This window comes from Grus americana, chromosome 1, assembly GCF_028858705.1.
Source record: "Grus americana isolate bGruAme1 chromosome 1, bGruAme1.mat, whole genome shotgun sequence".
NCBI lineage: Eukaryota > Metazoa > Chordata > Aves > Gruiformes > Gruidae > Grus > Grus americana.
This window is the reverse complement of record NC_072852.1, coordinates 16,164,913-16,181,846: the sequence shown is the minus strand read 5'-3', so window position 1 is coordinate 16,181,846 and position 16,934 is coordinate 16,164,913. Positions and strand designations below refer to the sequence as shown.

General features: G+C 39.1%; 1 protein-coding gene across 2 annotated transcripts in view; it reads right to left on the bottom strand.

The window, feature by feature from the left end:
- Positions 1-16,934, bottom strand: part of DUS4L (dihydrouridine synthase 4 like) — a 38,421-nt gene that overhangs the window by 5,553 nt on the left and 15,934 nt on the right. Inside the window, exons 1-6 of one of the 2 annotated variants that reach the window (XM_054812894.1) lie at positions 16,356-16,544; positions 15,789-15,892; positions 12,194-12,294; positions 9,952-10,102; positions 7,633-7,768; positions 4,848-4,959 (exon numbers count right to left, since the gene is read on the bottom strand). In XM_054812894.1, coding sequence (XP_054668869.1) covers positions 4,848-4,959; positions 7,633-7,768; positions 9,952-10,102; positions 12,194-12,294; positions 15,789-15,880 — 592 coding nt within the window. In that variant the 5' untranslated portion in view covers positions 15,881-15,892; positions 16,356-16,544. Of the gene's footprint in view, positions 1-4,847; positions 4,960-7,632; positions 7,769-9,951; positions 10,103-12,193; positions 12,295-15,788; positions 15,893-16,355; positions 16,545-16,934 lie in introns of those variants that run through there. The other variant, XM_054812902.1, reaches the window with a different exon arrangement.

The following is a 16,934-nucleotide window of genomic DNA, read 5'->3' as shown; positions in this document are numbered from 1 at the left end:
TAAGGAAATGATCCGGAACTTAAATTAGCATTGCTCACAATACAAGTCTAAAACCCAAATGATTTGGACTGGTCTAAGACTAAGATAGATCCCTCTCTCAAGAGTCTTCAAGCTGAGAAAGAGCTATTCACATTTAAGAATGTAGACACTGACAGGACAAAAGATTTGCTAACAAATACACTGTAAAGCTGGGAACACAACTCCACTCAAGTTATTCCATACTAATTCTGTATTCTCTTCTTAAGATGTAATGGTCAGATAACGTTTAAAAAGAGAAGGCAGAGCCAAAAAATTACACACAAATTTGTTCCAAGTACCTTTTGCAACCTCAAATGATATTTTGTTACAAAAGGGATGCTACAGCATCTTTGGATGGTGTAAACAGCCTTGTATAACAAAACCATGCTTGCTGTATGCAGCACCATCCCTTTGAATCAAATATGAGTATCAACTCTTGTTGCATGTGACATTGTGCAAGGGCTCCCACCAAGGTTATGATCTCACAGTGAAAAAGTAAGGTTAAGCAAGATGGACTTTGTTTCCAAATCTCCCTCTGCCATTGGCTAAATAACATGAGACTGTGACCAATTCTTTTAACTTGTATCTCCTATTCCCAACTTAGGAAAGCAAGCTGACAGCTTGGAGTTTTGGGGTGGTTGGTTTTTTTTTGTTATTTGATTGTTTTTAAAAACTGAAGTGCTTCCGTGGAGCTCAACATCAATATAGTTTCCCTACGTGGCAACACAAAGGTCGAGCTGAACTCTCCCTGGAAGTAACAGTTCTATGAAATGTATTCCCAATGTCTGCATTGTTTACATCTAACACCTAATAAAGTTAGCATTTGAGAGCTGTACATCCGTACATGCATACTTTCTAGAATAGTCAATAATTAAAAGCTATTTCAAAACCAGCCCTCCACATAAACTGTTGCTCTCTTACTGTCTCCTACAACACTATGCAATCATGAAACAAAAAGCAATCTTGTGACACATTCTGTACACAAAACAAATCTCATTAAAAGATGCATGGAAGTTTCATTAGAATTTCCTCCTGCCCCACTGTATGCCCATGACAACAATATATAAATAGAGAGTATTTTCAGAAAAAGTTGAACTAAAGTTCAAAAGCACCTAAATTACTTCGGTGAGCCAGTATGCACTTCATGAAGTGAAATCCTAATGGCAGAGACAAAGAAACAGTCTTTGGGTTTTGTCTCAATGCAGTATACAGACTCGGTTCAAAGATGCAGTAAGGTCACAGCTCAGTAACTGCATACAGGTGCTGGGGACCGTAATGCCCATTATGCTCCATCTGATGCGGGCAGAAGCTTTAAGAGCATGTCATTTGCCATGAAATACTATTAGAAGAGTGAGGGATCAACAAGCTGGACAGGAGTCCGCCACCAGAGTGTTCTGCTGCAAGACCTGATCAACACTAGCTGTTCTGTATAAACTTCTGTTGTGTAAATGAAGGTGTAGCCTTTACCAAACACTAGGACAGTGTCACCAAAAAAATCACTTGAGATAGAAGGTGAAATAGTACAGCATTGCAGAAGTCTCCCTCCCACCCAAAGGGTCCCATAACAGCAAATGGACATTTCACACACTAGCATTTCCACAGCGTGGGAATCTGTGAGTGAGTTAATGCACCAAAAGTCCCATTCATGCCCCCAACCCAAGGACCACTGTAAGGACAGCTGCCTTATGAAATTTCTCTCAGACTCTGACCTCATGTCCAATTGCAGATAGTTTGTTTTGTTGTAGCTTTTTAGATAATTTTCAAAAGTCTCAAAATGAAACAATATCATAGCATCTCTTCTTTCCCAAGAAAATTTCTATAGGTCCAAGACCAGCAGCCGTACTGAGAACCTTTAATTATCTGAATCAACGTTTTTGTTAGAAATATGTCTAATGTATAGCAGAAGAAATGTTCTCACATTTGCACTAGGTGCTTCTAGCACTATGTATACTTATTTCTAGGTATCAGTGAGACATTTTTCATAATATACAAGCGTATCAATAAAATACCATCTTGGAAGGTTTCTAAACAGTCATGTTATTACATGTCTAGGTATGCTAAAAATGGATTTAGGCTCTGAAAGTGCTAGCCCCACTGCTGGGTGCCTATAAAACCCCCAGTATGTGGGTCTGCAATAAAGTAGTGAAGAACTAGCTCCCTTTCCTTCACTTCCACAATAAAGCAGAAAAGGGCATCAAGAGGGATAGGAAAGTCAAGTCTGAAAAGAAAACAAGTTTGGCTGAAATCTTTGTCACTCATTTCCAACCTTTCCTCAGATTTTAGTAATTTCATTACTCAGTCTTTGTCTTGTATTTTCATTCTTCCTCTCCATCTGCTCAGAGCATAGCAGATGGCAAAACGTTGTCTTAACTTAGGATTTCACTTATGGTTAAGTGGACCAAAAAAAAAAAAAAAAAGGTAGACTGCATTTCCTGTCAAAGGTAGAAAGCTGAAGAACTAGAGATGAGTCTCCTGAAAGTCTGCAATAATCACTGTCTACACTATAATTTCAGTCAGAATTTAAGAAAGAAAAGACATACAGTATTTTCTCTGCCAGAGGTTGTAAATACTGGTTCAAAATCTTACAGAAAATTTGGACATCCCCTGAAGTCACAGCCTAATCTGATACTAAATTGCATTATTTAAACATGAAGCAGACTTACATTTAGGACTCCTTTTGGGTGCCACTCTATTGAGGTGACCCACCTTTCAACATGTGGCCTACTATACAGTAATATATCACCCTGTCACCATGCATAAGAAGCTTAACAAACGTACCTGACCACAGCAATGGATATTTGAAACTGCTCCGTCAAAACGATTATACTTGTTTTTTCATCCAAGCAGCAAAACCCCCCAAAATTCCAATCAAACAAAAATACAAATTTATGATTCTTACTGATACTATAGCTGAAAAACAAGCAGACCCCCCCCCCCCCAAACCAAGCCAGTAATGTTTTCCTTTTTATACTAGTTTTGCCTTGTTTCATTATTAGGCGACAACCCACACACACTCTTTGCTCCTCACTGCCCCCCACAAAAAAAAACCAACCCAAAATTTCATGAATTGGACTTTGTGGACACAAAGGAAAAGTTACTTTAGTCACGTGAGATCAGTGGCATGAAACAAATTGTTAAAAAGAGGTAAACCACACTTTTCAAGCTCAACTTTGATATTGTGTAATGCATTGCTCACACTTAGCGAGCATGAAATTCAACATTCACCTGCTCAGTTGCAGAAGTTGCAAAAGAAAACAGTAAATTTGATCCACATTAAATCACTAACACTCCACAGAAAGCCATGTCTACAGATGTGGCTGTTATCAAGTACTTTAAGCTTTCTGGCTATCAGTTTGCTCAAAATAATGTAAGAGAAAACTTACAAAAAACTAAGATAGATATACCTTAACACCATCTAGCTAGCAATGGTAATTAATGTAACCATGGGTTTTTTGTTTGGTTTTTTTTTCCAATGAGGGGGATGGCATCAGGGGAAGGGTTGTAAATATTTTCCTATTCATTCCTTAAAAAGACCGTCTCCCCCACTTTCCCCCTAACAAAAGACTCAAGCATGCCTTAATTTATACATCTTTTGGACGGACAACAGCCCACAGGGAAAATGCAGCTGAAGCAGCATGTGGTAAATCTATTTATTCCTTAGTTTTCTCTAGCATTCCTCACTGAAAAGCTTACATTATATTAGTGTTACATACCACCAGTTAGTTTACATAAAACATATGCATTTAAGTTTTTCATTGATCCTGTCACTTCAAAGGCAGTTTTCCCCCCTTTCTTTAAGAAAACAGCAGGAGAGGGAAAACCCACAATCAAACCTGCCTGAGAATGTGAACTAATGAGATCCTCTATTTAAAGATTCTTGTTGCTTCAAGCCCAGCTGAAAACAGCTGTTCTACATTTCTTGTTTGTCTTCCCAGTGGACAATGAAAAATTATTAAATGTTATTTTTACAGCTTCGTAGCAGTGTCATGCAGTATGAAAGCCAGGCTGTGTTTTGATGACAACATGCTATCTGGTACCACAAAAATCTGTATTTTGTTTCAGTCCGAACATCTGATTAATGCTTACAAGGTCACAGGCAGTGTTATCTTAAAAACACTAATTTCAGATGAGTAGGTGTTCATAAGCATCACACACCTTGACAGATCCCAGTAAGACAGAACCAAGCAGGTAAAAACTGCTTCTATCTCAATTGGGGTTGCCAAGAAAGGAGTTTTGACAACCTAAACCTTAAACATGGAAGCTGCTAACAGAAGTATTATGTTACAAATTGCAAGCCATGTTTCCTTGTAGACAACTAGAAGATTAAAAAAAAAAAAAAAAGCTAATGCCTCTGCTGTAGGAGATATATAAATTTAGAACACTAGTCAAGGACTTTTCTGCTATCTGACCAAACCCCTACTTTACAGAAAAAACCTCAAGCACATACTTCCCCATTTTATACAGGGAGAGTGGCTGATATGTACAACATGAAAGATCAATCTGATGTCTATAAGTAACCTGCAATTGATTACATATCCTTGCCATGTCATTAAGACTAGTCAACACCACTTAAATAATCGGTTTAATTTGTTAATAATTATGAATTGACTAAGGTGTTCAAATTACACCATGTGCATTTTCATAATGAAAACATTTACTAAAATATGGGGATAGCAATGGCATGTTTTTCCAGTTCCTAGTCAAATGTAAAGAAATCCCAAGTGTTCCATAAACTGGTGTAGTTAATGCTATACCTAGAATAAGTTTTTGACATCCAGTGTTGAAATAATCTTTTTCTTAATTGCAAAAAAGTCCTAACCAATACTCACCATTTGATGTCTTCTGTAGCTCTGCTTTCAAATGTTCAACTTCCTTCTTCAACTTTTCATCAGTTGCTTCTGCTGACTCTTTCCTTTTACTGCTTCCTTTTGCACTCAAGGCCTATTAAAAACCACAGTTGCTACATTAATTTTGTCTTCATTAGTCTGACATTAATGCCAAACAACCAGAGAATGTCAGCCTTGATCTTGCAAAGTGACAGATTTTATCAAGTGCCAACATGACACAGGCACTCAAGTCATTCGGGGGGGGGGGGGGGGGGGGGGGCGGAATAGAAAAAAATGCTCAATGTTTTAACTTGACAGTAATGGCATACTTGTAATAGTGTGGCATTATCTCCTATGTAAGAGTACTTTCTATCTCTGCATCAAGCCCACAACCTCTGTTTAGGTTATAAATGGCTTTTCCAGAAGACACACACTGGGACTGCAAGTGACGGAACACTGCCATGTTTATGTGCAACTTGCTCTAATAATTTATTCTGATTTAAATCTTGTAATACATCACAAATCTCTCCTTGTAGGTTTGCAGCTACTTCTTCAATCTTCAGAATACCTCAATACCCAAATTAGATTTCCACTGAAATTCAAGGAAAAAAAACTAGGAAAGGATTCAGGCAGAGCCCTGTAAGTACTAGACACAAGAGCAGAATACTCCTGTACTCTGAAAATGTTGGCACTACTATACTTATGGACGCTCTTACCATTAGGGCAATTCCTACTGATGACTTAAAGTATCATACGTTAAGGATTAGACCTTATAATTAGACCCTTTGCTCAAATAGCCTCTATTATCCAACCAAGCATTGTCTTTGTTACAAAAATGGCAAAAGTAGTAGAAAACACTTAATGGGAAAAAGAAAAATAGAACAACTGAGATGAACAGCCGTTAGGTGAACTGATGATATCAGAGCTTACTGGGCATCAGTGGGAGCAGATGGGGAAGATTACTTTAGGAAGAAGGAAAATAACTGTTTATAAAGACCGGTAAATGATCCCAGAGAAGAGCTGAAGAAATTTTTTCAAAAGCAATTTAACAAAAGAGCAAAGATTGCATTCGACTGCTGGTGACAATCTGTCATGAAATTGGCCACAGATTGTCTCCTCTACTTTGTGCTCCCCTCTTTCTATTAATACACAAATAGTTATTTCTGTAAACTTTCATCTTAAGTTCTGTGCTCCATGGAACCTCTGTACAGCAGACAGTGCTGACCTAGCACACTAAACTAAACTTACAGTATTTATACTTACAGCCAGCGCCCTATAGACAATTGCTCTTGCATCTCTATGATGGTGGAACAAAGCATGCTTGTAAACAAACACAAATGCAGAGGCCAAGCCAGAGAAGAACCTAAGTCATAGTATCTCTGTAAAGTTAAAACAAACCAATTCTGAACACTTTGCACCTCCAGCGCAATAGAGATCCAGCCACAGCATGCTGGCTGTGCCTGTGGCTACCACTGTTTTTGCAAACCATGCAAACACACAAATAGAAACAGACAGGAATACAGTTTCCAGTTCCTGGCTATCACTTACAAGCAGCTAAGAGAATGTGTTGCTAAGAGAATGTGAAAGCAGAACAAAAAGAGGACTTTGGCTAAATCCCAACATGACAGAGAGGAAAAAAAAGTACCAGTTGCAGTAAAGAGACAAATTCTGTGGCTGAGGGAGTCTGAATCATTTTGACAAAACACCAAATCCCAAAATTTTGGAATCGTTTCATACTTGGGAAATACCTAATACACCCTAGTGATCCTTGCGTTACAATACCTCTCAAACAACTGTATTTTTTTTCATCCCTTCTACTACTTTTTGTCCAGAGTCTGCTCTGTCTGAAGATTTATTACAAAAAAATTACAGTGCTGGTAACCATAGACACAGCTCCAGACAACCTGGAAGGAAACCTGTACATACCTGCTGTGAATTTTGACAATGTGCCAGACTGAAGAATGCTGTAGAAGTCTTTATACCCTGGATATCTGCACTCTAGCTTATAGTTCAATTGCTTCCAACAGAAGTCAAACTAACCAATTACAAGACAAGATTTCATACATTTATCTTTTTTACCTTTGCTGACTTCCCTTCCCACATACAACTGTATATTGAACCACGAGAAACAAATGACGGCTTAATTTTCTCCATTCTTCTCATAAAAATAACATATCTTTGGTCCACTGATGGTTCTTTTAAGTAAGAAATTTTTGGTAATAACCCTCATTAATACTATGGCAGTGCCTTACTGAGAAAGGAAGGTATTAGGAAATTGGCTGACACACCATAAAAATAGATGCAAGAATACAAAATACAATAAATACAAAAGACCAATTTTACAAGTTAGAAAAGACATTTCAGGACTGGAGCAATTCCATCTAGAAGAAACAGTCAGCACAAGAATAGCTATATTGTAGGCTTTCCCGTACAGGACTGCTATAGTCCTGACCTAAACAGCCAACTCGTTAGGATAAAAGATTAGTGTCTCCCTCTACTTTGCTATGATTGAATTCAAAGAGATATTTTAATAATATATTATTACTTTGATGAAATTTGTACTGGAAAGACAGAACTTAATTTATTTGGATTACTTTAATTTCCTTTGTTAATAAAATACTACTGAAATTTGTATTCAGCATTCCAAATTACACATTGTAAGAACATTGTTCTTCCTTTTCCAGAAGAAAAAAAATGAGTGAACATTATTTGGAAGCAAACCATCCCCAGAGTATTTTGTATTAACTACTGGCTGTATAAGAAAATAACTAAAAAAGTTCAAAGATACCTCCTGCAGCCTTTCATTCTCGGCCATGTATTTTTTGGCTGCTTCAGTAGCATCGTTTACTTGTGTTTCCAGAGCTGCATGAGATGTCATCCCTTTTGCCAACTGAGTAAGAAGGGTAACAGTACGTCTCAACACACTGGTGAAGAAACACAGCGAACAGTACAGTAATTCACAGCACAAATTAAAAAAAAACCAAAACAACAAACCAAACAAAAAAACCCCAAAACAACCCCTTTTCTCTCTCTGTGCATTATATGTGAAAACAAAACCACAAGAGGACTGTTTAAGCACCTGAAGGGAAACATCCAGGCTCATCAAAGACAACTAATAGCAAAATAAGAGATTGAAAAGACTTTCATCCATTAAAATTCTGATTTTTACCTGGTGCAGAACCTCCCTCCTCCCAAAAAACACACAGCCATTAAGGGGTCTAAGACCTGCTTGCTTAAAGGCTGAAATACTCTTGCCTGACCTAGTGTTTTAAACAGGATGGATCTCTGAATGCAAGACACAAGCAACATGTTATGGTAGTGACTACAATGCAAAAAAACCCCACCAAAAACCAACACAACTTTATAAAAGGCCTTACAAGAATAAAATTAGCAATTTTGAGTGAGCATACTAATCCTCAAAGTACTCTGTTAATACCATATAAATCAGAACACGCATGAACATCAGCACTCATATGGCACCTCAAATCTAAGCTTTGCAAATACCCTCCTTGATTTGATCTAGTGATTGCCTCTTTGCATCCATAATTTCATTATTCATCTTGGAGTCTTTCAAAGCAGTATGTTGCTGAATCAAGGAAAGGCCAAAGCAACACTGAATAAAATTAATTCCTGTAATATAACTATGCAGCTGGTCTTCAAAAGAAATTTGAAAATCCAGGTAATTGGCTTTTTCATAACTGAAAGCGCATTAATAGACCTTTTGGCTTTCAAGGTAAGCCCTACTCCCTGCTTTTTCATTGAAAGCTCATTTTCTTACTTTTTTTTGTTTTAATAAAAAAAGTTAAGGTCTCCATGTCACTACTTTTCCAATGGTTAGCATGTTTTACTATTGCTTATTAATTCATAGATGCAGCAGTCAGGCATTAGTAAAACATCATTACTAAAATAGAATCACAGAATCCTAGTGTAGGACACAATCCAGCTATTCCCCTCTCGGAGCAGAGATCATAAACATTTGCGTGTATTTACTTAACCTTTCTGAAGGAAGACAAAGAACATGGTGCATTCCTATCACTACTGTACATGGTTACAGGCACCTTTGTTTTTTTCCAAAGTTTTCCTGCTCAAGTTTCATACAAATTTTTCCTTGACATTTCTTTATGTACAATGCTCCTTGATGATCAGCTAAAACGGCCGTACATCACTCCAAGAGGAAAGAGTTTGTCAGAAGTCTCTGATTCGAAGCATTTCCTTGTTCTGTGTTCCTCTTGTGTATCTAGGCAATATCAACCGGCTCACTGAAGGAATTCAGAAGAGGGCCAGCATTCTTTGCCCAGTGTCACCATAAAAACATACAAATAGGAAATCATCTGACCAACATGTCTGTTTCCATTCATTCACATTATTTGTGTCCAGTGAGTTTATGTGCTCCTTGCCCAACTAAGACCTGCAGGTCGTTGTGGCTATTATGAAGATTCACAGGTAGTCTTGACTTCTACTGCTGTGCAGTACAGAACTGTGCTTTCCGTTATCCTGTTTTATTAGTGGTATTTAAACATCCTGAAAGGGATACCACACTTAAGATCATAATATCACAGTAGGCTAGCTGCCACAAAGTGCTTGATCTGAAATAGTATCTGAAACTCTCCTTGGAAGCTGGAATATTATCCTACAGTTCCTAACTTCAAGTTTTAGATGAAGTGGTTCAAGTCAGACTCAAGCTTTGCTTCTTAACACAGCAGGATGCAATAATACCTTCTTGCAACATACTAAGAGTATTTTAACAGTACCTTAGTTTTTGAGGGTATTTTATTCCATTTTTCTGTGTCCAAAACAAACAAAACATAGGGCATAAGTTTAAGGAAGGAAATGAGCATCCCCTGAAGAAACTTCTCCTGCAAAATACATGTTTTCTCAAACACTCAAAATGTTTCTTTCCATGTGTTGCTCACATATCCTTCCAATCTTCAAACATTTGTGAGATATTATTTTCCCTGATCTTACTTGCCTCATAATCAATCTCTTCACACTTAATTCTTTAATCTCTTGACATTGGCTTTCCGATCTTTTTTATAGTTGCATTACTTGGTGTGATAGTTCCTGTAAGAAACACGCTATGTAGAAGTTATAAAAATGTTATACTTACAGCCAAAAAAATAAGGAAAAACCTGAGAGATAGAGGTTTCTTTGTGATCGGAAGAGTTTCATCTGAATATGATCAAAGGCATTGGTATTGACATTTGCAACCTTCTCATTCACATGAATGGCCGAGTACTTCCTAACTTCTCTAACAGCATCTGCAAATGAAAACAGTTTGTTCTTATTCACATCTGTGGGTACGCCTGTGTGATAAACCAGAGTACTAGAAATATGTATTTGGACTTTCTGCTCAGCAAACAGGCATTGGACAAATAGTGACACCAGTTACATTATCCATACATTTTAAAGATAGGTCTTGATAAATCACTGAAGTCATATATTTCCAGAGATATGCCAAACCATTGTCCAAAACATGCTTGAACAGTCATTTCCAACACTTGCACCCAGTCACCAGGGATCAGGCCAAAGCAACACATTCTACAAGTGTTACCAGAGACCCTATAGACAGTGTCAAAATGTCACTGCTGACAACCAAATTAAAATTCAGCCAGTGGACAAACAGTGAGAAAACAGAAAGAGAAGAGAAAAAGAAGAGATGCCTTCTGAAGTATTTGCTTCACATGGAATTTGTTAGATAAGCATGTATTTTGGTAATAACAGAGGCATCTACTTTATGCTTGAATTAGAGAGGGAAAAAATTATTTCTACAACATCGATCAAAACAGGAATACTCTAGTAACAAAATGTGAACACAAACAGAACAGAGGGGGTAAGCTACACCTCAGCTTTCTTTCATTTGCCTTTCATCCATCTTTCAGCTTCTTTTCATCCATCATATAGTCCTGATAGTTCTGCAGAAGGGCAAATAACACTGCCAACACTCCAAAATAATTAAGACTTACATCTACATAAAAACAAAAGCTAACCCAGTTAAGAGTCACAATCTATAAACTGAAGGTCATCATACATACTTAAGGCCAACAGAGCACCTAAAATCTCCTCTTGCACATCAACAAAAATACACATTTCATGACATCATGAGTTCTTGCAGAATATTTTGGCCATATGTTATTAAATTGCTGCTGCATTTCTCTAAGCAAAATCAACTCCACAGAAAAGCATGTGAGAGTAACATCACTTATGACCATCTCTCATGTTCATAAATTAGAGAAGAAAAAAAATAGAAAAGATTTGAAGTGAAACTTCAAACAATGCAATGAAGACTAAGAACAAACAAAAGCCCGTATCCCTGTGCTATGGGAAGATTCTAGTCGTGCAGTAACCAGTCATCTTATGCTATGGGGCAAGCATCTCACCACTGCTTTACTTTAGCCTAAATCTATCTTTCCACAAAATCAATAACCATCACCAACTCAAAAGCAAACTTTGGTCAAAGTTTTCAAATGGTTTTCAAGGACAGTAAATTAAACCCATTGGTTCTCAATCTTAAGCCATTTACTGAAGGATCTACTTCTAAAGATAATACTAAAGATCATCTAAAAAAAAAGTTTATTTGCATTTCCAGTTTTTTTTTAATATTAAGAAAACAATATTGCAGTCTAGTCTGTTATCTATGTAATTCATCTGTATGTTTCTCTCAGCAGACAATAAAAAATACAAAGAAAAAAATGTGATTAAGTAGCTTGGAATTAAATAGTATTTTCATTGTAAGGTGCTTGAAACACTTCTACCTATGGAGAAGAACCACTTCAGTCACTGAAACACAGGAAAACTATTTCCATGAATGAAATACAGGAGATACTAACCACACAAAGCAGTCAGGATAGACATTAAATGAAATCAGTCAGACACAGAGTGGTCACTCAAGCTTCAGTTTCATTGACTCACAACAAATGCAGCCAACAGCTGTGTTGTATCTGTGCTAAACAGAAGTACTCAAATAGCCCAGTGCTTTGACATACTCTTCTGGTCTTCTATTTTAACAGCAACCAAGAGAAAGAGTGCCATCTACTGCATATTGGGCAGCTTAGCCAAATTCTGCTATCAAACATTTGAAGTTCATTTACTTGTGTGAGAAAGTGAAACCAAGCAGCTGCCTAGACCAAGCTCCATTTTTCCTCCTCATTCACTACTATATTACTATACTACTATATTACTATTGCATTTGGATTCCCAACAGAGATGCAGTATAAGCCATTCTGTTGTAGAACTTTTAACCAAATTAGCTGATTTACATTAGGCTTGAATCCTTTCAATTAATCTACTGCCATGAATTCCCTATACCAGGGGTTTTTTCCCCATTTGTTAAGCAATTATTTAACACTTACCAAGAAACAAGACGATCAGTAAAACTATTATTGTAAGGAACATCTTGTTCCAAAAAACTGCCATTTTGCTCCATAGAGGAATCATAAAAATCTTCTGCCATCTGTAAAATAGCACTGTATTATTCAAAAATAATTAAATGCTAGAAGAAGAGCATAATAACCTCACAGAAGAGACACTTGCTATCGATATGAGACTTCGGTAAGGTCTCTAAACAGCTGTTTTAATTGCAATATAATTTAGGTATACATAACTTTTCCAACAATCCAACTTGCTTGTCTCTTTTTTGTTCTTGTCAATACAGGCAAAGACAGTTGGTTCAACTTGAAAACTTCTCTCATGATTGCAGGTACTCTGCAGATATGTTTTATTTTAGCTTTTACTTTGACTAACTTTGTGTTCAGTCCTGACTACAATAAACTCAGGAATGGGGTAAAGACTGTAAAACCCATTCCATCATTTTTATTTCTACCCACTTATACTCCTTGTTGCCAAATAAAATAAAAAGCCTCCACAAATTAAGATTATCTCTACTATCCTTCTTCAGAAGGCTTATCTTTTACATTGATGAATCTGCATAGTTATAAAGTACAAGGATTGTTATTTCATTCTATCTTGCAAATGACAACAAAAGGACAAGTCTTATGTTTATATTTTGTCAAGTGTTAAAACCTCTTTCAAGAGCATAAATTTGTTGGCCAAGGAAGCATCTTCAGAGGTCCAATGGTGGTGAAGACCATTTTTTGTTTGTTTGTTTAAACAATCAATTGCCTATTCAATATTACTGCATGGAGGGCTCTGCAAGAATTCACGCTTGCAGCACAAATAAAGATCATCTGATGTGCTCAAATGAACTAAAACCCACAAAAGACAACAGAGCAGCTTCTTGTCCTTTGCTGCAGATTAGAATTGGTGCTACTGCAAAAATGAAGTAATACTTAGTTATGCAATTAGGGATGTAACACAGGCATGGCTAGTCACTGTCTGATAATATCCAAGTTTTGTTAAAGGACAAATTTTAACAGTCTCTGGAAAATGTAAATGCTCTTAAAGCAGTTTCCAACGTACTATGAACCTAATTTAAATTAGACTGTGGCATCATCTCCAATGGTTCCTCCTGGTTCTGCATCAGCAAGAATTAAAATATTTTAGCACTGTATGTACAAAAACTTCATTTAAATCTTTTAGTATAATCTGAATTCTTTACAGCAGACAGCCATAGTCTGTATCAACAAAGAAAGCTTACTTCAATTAAACCAAGCTACAACTCAAACGAAGCAAACTTGCTAACTCTTTAAACATGCAATTCTCCAAGATTCATACTGATCTCCACTTAAGAAGTGATTCTCTGAGGTATGACCTTAGACCAACTAGATTCTCTGAGGTATGACCTTAGACCAACTATACTGCCAAGTTATAGTCAGGCTAAAAATAAGATCTCTTTACTGCAAAGTCTTCCTATATTTTCACACTTTTTTTTTTCCTCAAAAAAGTATCGACATTCACATTTATTAATACTGCATTTCCTTTTGGTAACAGAAATCACATACATATATTCCTTCCAAATTATGGTACCGGCCACCACTACAGATGTACCACTTGGCAGTACAGTTCTGTCTTTTTGCATACTTCTATTTTCATATTGTCAATTTACGCATTCCCCAGGAACTTAAAAGTTTGTTAGCAAACTTGAAAAGGAGCTTATTATACAAAAAATGTGCAGGAACAAGAGAGGCAAACAATCTGTTTGAAGACCAAGTGAGTAAATCAAAACTTTAAAGATCAGCAGTTTCACATCCATCTTTAATCATGCACGCTTTACTGCTCTGACAGAACCAGCTTCCAGGCCACCAAGATGCGCAAGGCAGAACTGCTGCCTTCCAGTACTGTCACAGCAGCTAAATCTAATGATTAACCTCACAAGATTCCTGCAACAGTTTTGTTAAAATAATTGAACACATCACAAAGGATAAAGCTACTTCACTCTTTCAGAAACCACTATTCAAAGGAATAGCTGAATGCTACAAACCAAGAGCAGAAATCTATCCTTTGTATATAATTAAAAGCACTGTGTTTAATGTTTGCATAAATTTTGGTAACACTAGAGGTTACGAATTTGCTTTTCAGCCACAAAGACTGGATTCAAATCCTATTTATGTCTTAAGTGAAACTTATTTCAATACTCCCAATGTACTGTGCATGTGTCATCAACCTACAGAAATTCTTGCAGCTAGTTTCCTCACATAAGCCATTAATAATCTGATTACAACTCCTGTAATACTTCTCCCTTCTTACATACAGTTGCACTTTTGATTATAAAACTACAGAAAATACGAGAACTCAATAATCTATGTTGAAATGCTGAACTCCTAACAATCAGAGGTTAAATTAGATTTTTCCGAACAGTTTCAACTTCAGAAGTTGAGGAAACATGACTAATCATTGATATCAGCTGTGGAGGATCCAGCCATTTTCAAGACTCTCCCCACAGGTTTAAGTAGTTAAATTCAGACTCTAGACAGAGCAGAGTTTTGTCTTAATTTTTGTTTCTTAAGATGTTACAGTAAAAGCTGCATTCTTCACTTTAAATACATCTAAAGATGCAGAAGTGAAACATGTAAGAGTTTTTATACAGCGGCAAGTTTTTTGAAAAAGCTTTAAGGTTTCATCCTACTTGGGTTTTGTTGTTTTGGTTAGGTTTTTTTAAGAATTACTGATTCTGGAAAGAAATCATAACTCTGTTTCTCTTGCCTCTTACAGACAAGCTACCTTTCCTTATTTCCTGTAGAGAAATAAAAATAACATTAGTAAGTTTGAGGAGCAACTTGCAGGAAACAAGATAAGGCTGTAAGCCAGGCCTTTGCACACAATAAGAGTAATTAACACATTTTGTTTCTTTCCCTTACTAAGGGCATTTATTTTACAAGAATGAATTCTTAATGTTTTGTCTTGTGTTCCAGAAGTATTATTATTTTGTTAATCTATATATAAGTTTGTAGAGGCCTTTATTTCAGTAGTCCTGAACCTTTTGCATCAAGCTGAAGTTCACATTTTTTTTTTAAACAAATGATCACAAATTTCTGACAGCCTTTGCACATGCTGTACGCGTCTAGCTTTGAATATCAGATGTCTCTTATGTGTTCAGCACCCACAATGCCTAGTGCACACCAAAGCATTGTAAAGCTGCTCCTCGCAAACTTGACAACTCCTGAAAAGGCTGCGCCATCCTCTCGTTTCTTACTGAGCTGACAGCACAGGAAGCCAGATGCCCTCCTGCGTGCTGGCTACTCCAAAAACCCCTGAGAGATGACTGCGAGACAACGTCCCACTTGCTGAAGCAAAGCAATGGGGCTCAGCCTGGGAACCCCGATTGCTGCTTGGATGAATCAGCAGTGTGTGTAAAGCAAACATAAAGCTCCTCAAAAAATGATTCTTGAAACTCCTGATGCGCAAGTCCCGAACAGCATTCCTTCAGCTTAGTTCACTGCTAGTTTAAGATGCAGCAGAAGTCGGTGTTTATAAAAAACAAATAAAATAAAATAAACCCAAACTGCTGAGAAGACCAAGCTGGGGTTGTCCAGCACAGTGAAATCCCACCTCAGCGGAGAAATAAACGGCAGGCAGAGCACGAGAATTACTCCCACTTCACCGTACAGAAAAGCGGCAACCGCTGTCCACTGGAAAGTCATCGTCCCGGAGGCCTGCGGACGAGAGCGCGGCTCAGGCGGGCCCGCGACACCCCAGCCGCCGGCACCATTGCCACGGCGGCTCCGGCAGCCCGCCGGGCCCAGGCTGCCTCGCGTTGAGCCACCGAGTTTCAAAGGGAAACACTTCTAAAGTAACTTAACCGTGGCTCCGAGGGGAAGGGGGGGGGAACGTCCCACTATACTGACTTCCCCTCCCGACCCAGCCCCTGGGGCAGAGCCTGTCCGCCGGGGGAGGGAGGTGGGGACTGGGAGCCTCACCGCAGCCGCAGGGTCCGCCGGTGGCAGCCCCCCGTGAGGAGACCGCAGCCCCTCCTGTGCCGCAGGCCGATGGCCCCCTCCCGTCGCCCCCCGCCCCTAAGCGCTGCCCGCTTTTCCCGCTCCACTCTGCACAGCCGGGGAGGCCAGGGCCGCCCCGGGCCCGTCCTGTCCCCCCTCCCGGCCGCTCGGCCTTCGCAACCTCCTCGGCACCGGCGCCTGGCTGAGCCTGATGGCAGCAAGTCGCTCTCGAAGGGGCTGGGAACGAGCGAGCCGGTCCTTCCCGCCGGCGCTGAGGGGCGGCGGCAGACGGGCCGCTGAGTCGCAGGGCGGCCTCCGCCTTGCTCGGAGGATGTGGGCCGGGACAGGGCTGAGTGACAGGACGGCCGCGGGGGCAGGGCGGGGAGCCGCGGCCTGGGGGCGGTGCGGAGGTGGTTGCCGTCCCAGCTGGGGAAAGGTGCGGGCAGGCCGGAGGGGAGGGTCCCCTCTGGTCCTACCCCGGTAGAGCTGGAGGCTCCCCGCCGTCCTCCCCCCTTCCCAGAGGCCATCGTTGGCTACCGCCCCCACTTCCCGGGTCTGGCCGAGGGCCCGGGAGGGGTGAGACGTGCAGCACCGACTGCTGAGGGGGTTGCATGCAGCAGCTGGAAAGCCGACTCTGACGGTAGGCGTGAATTTATTGAGAAACCACTCCTCTGTTGGAAAACGCAGGGATTTACACGTTGAGAAAGATTAAAATTAGTATCTTTTTCACATTATAGGGAACGGTTGTAAGCATTTTGCT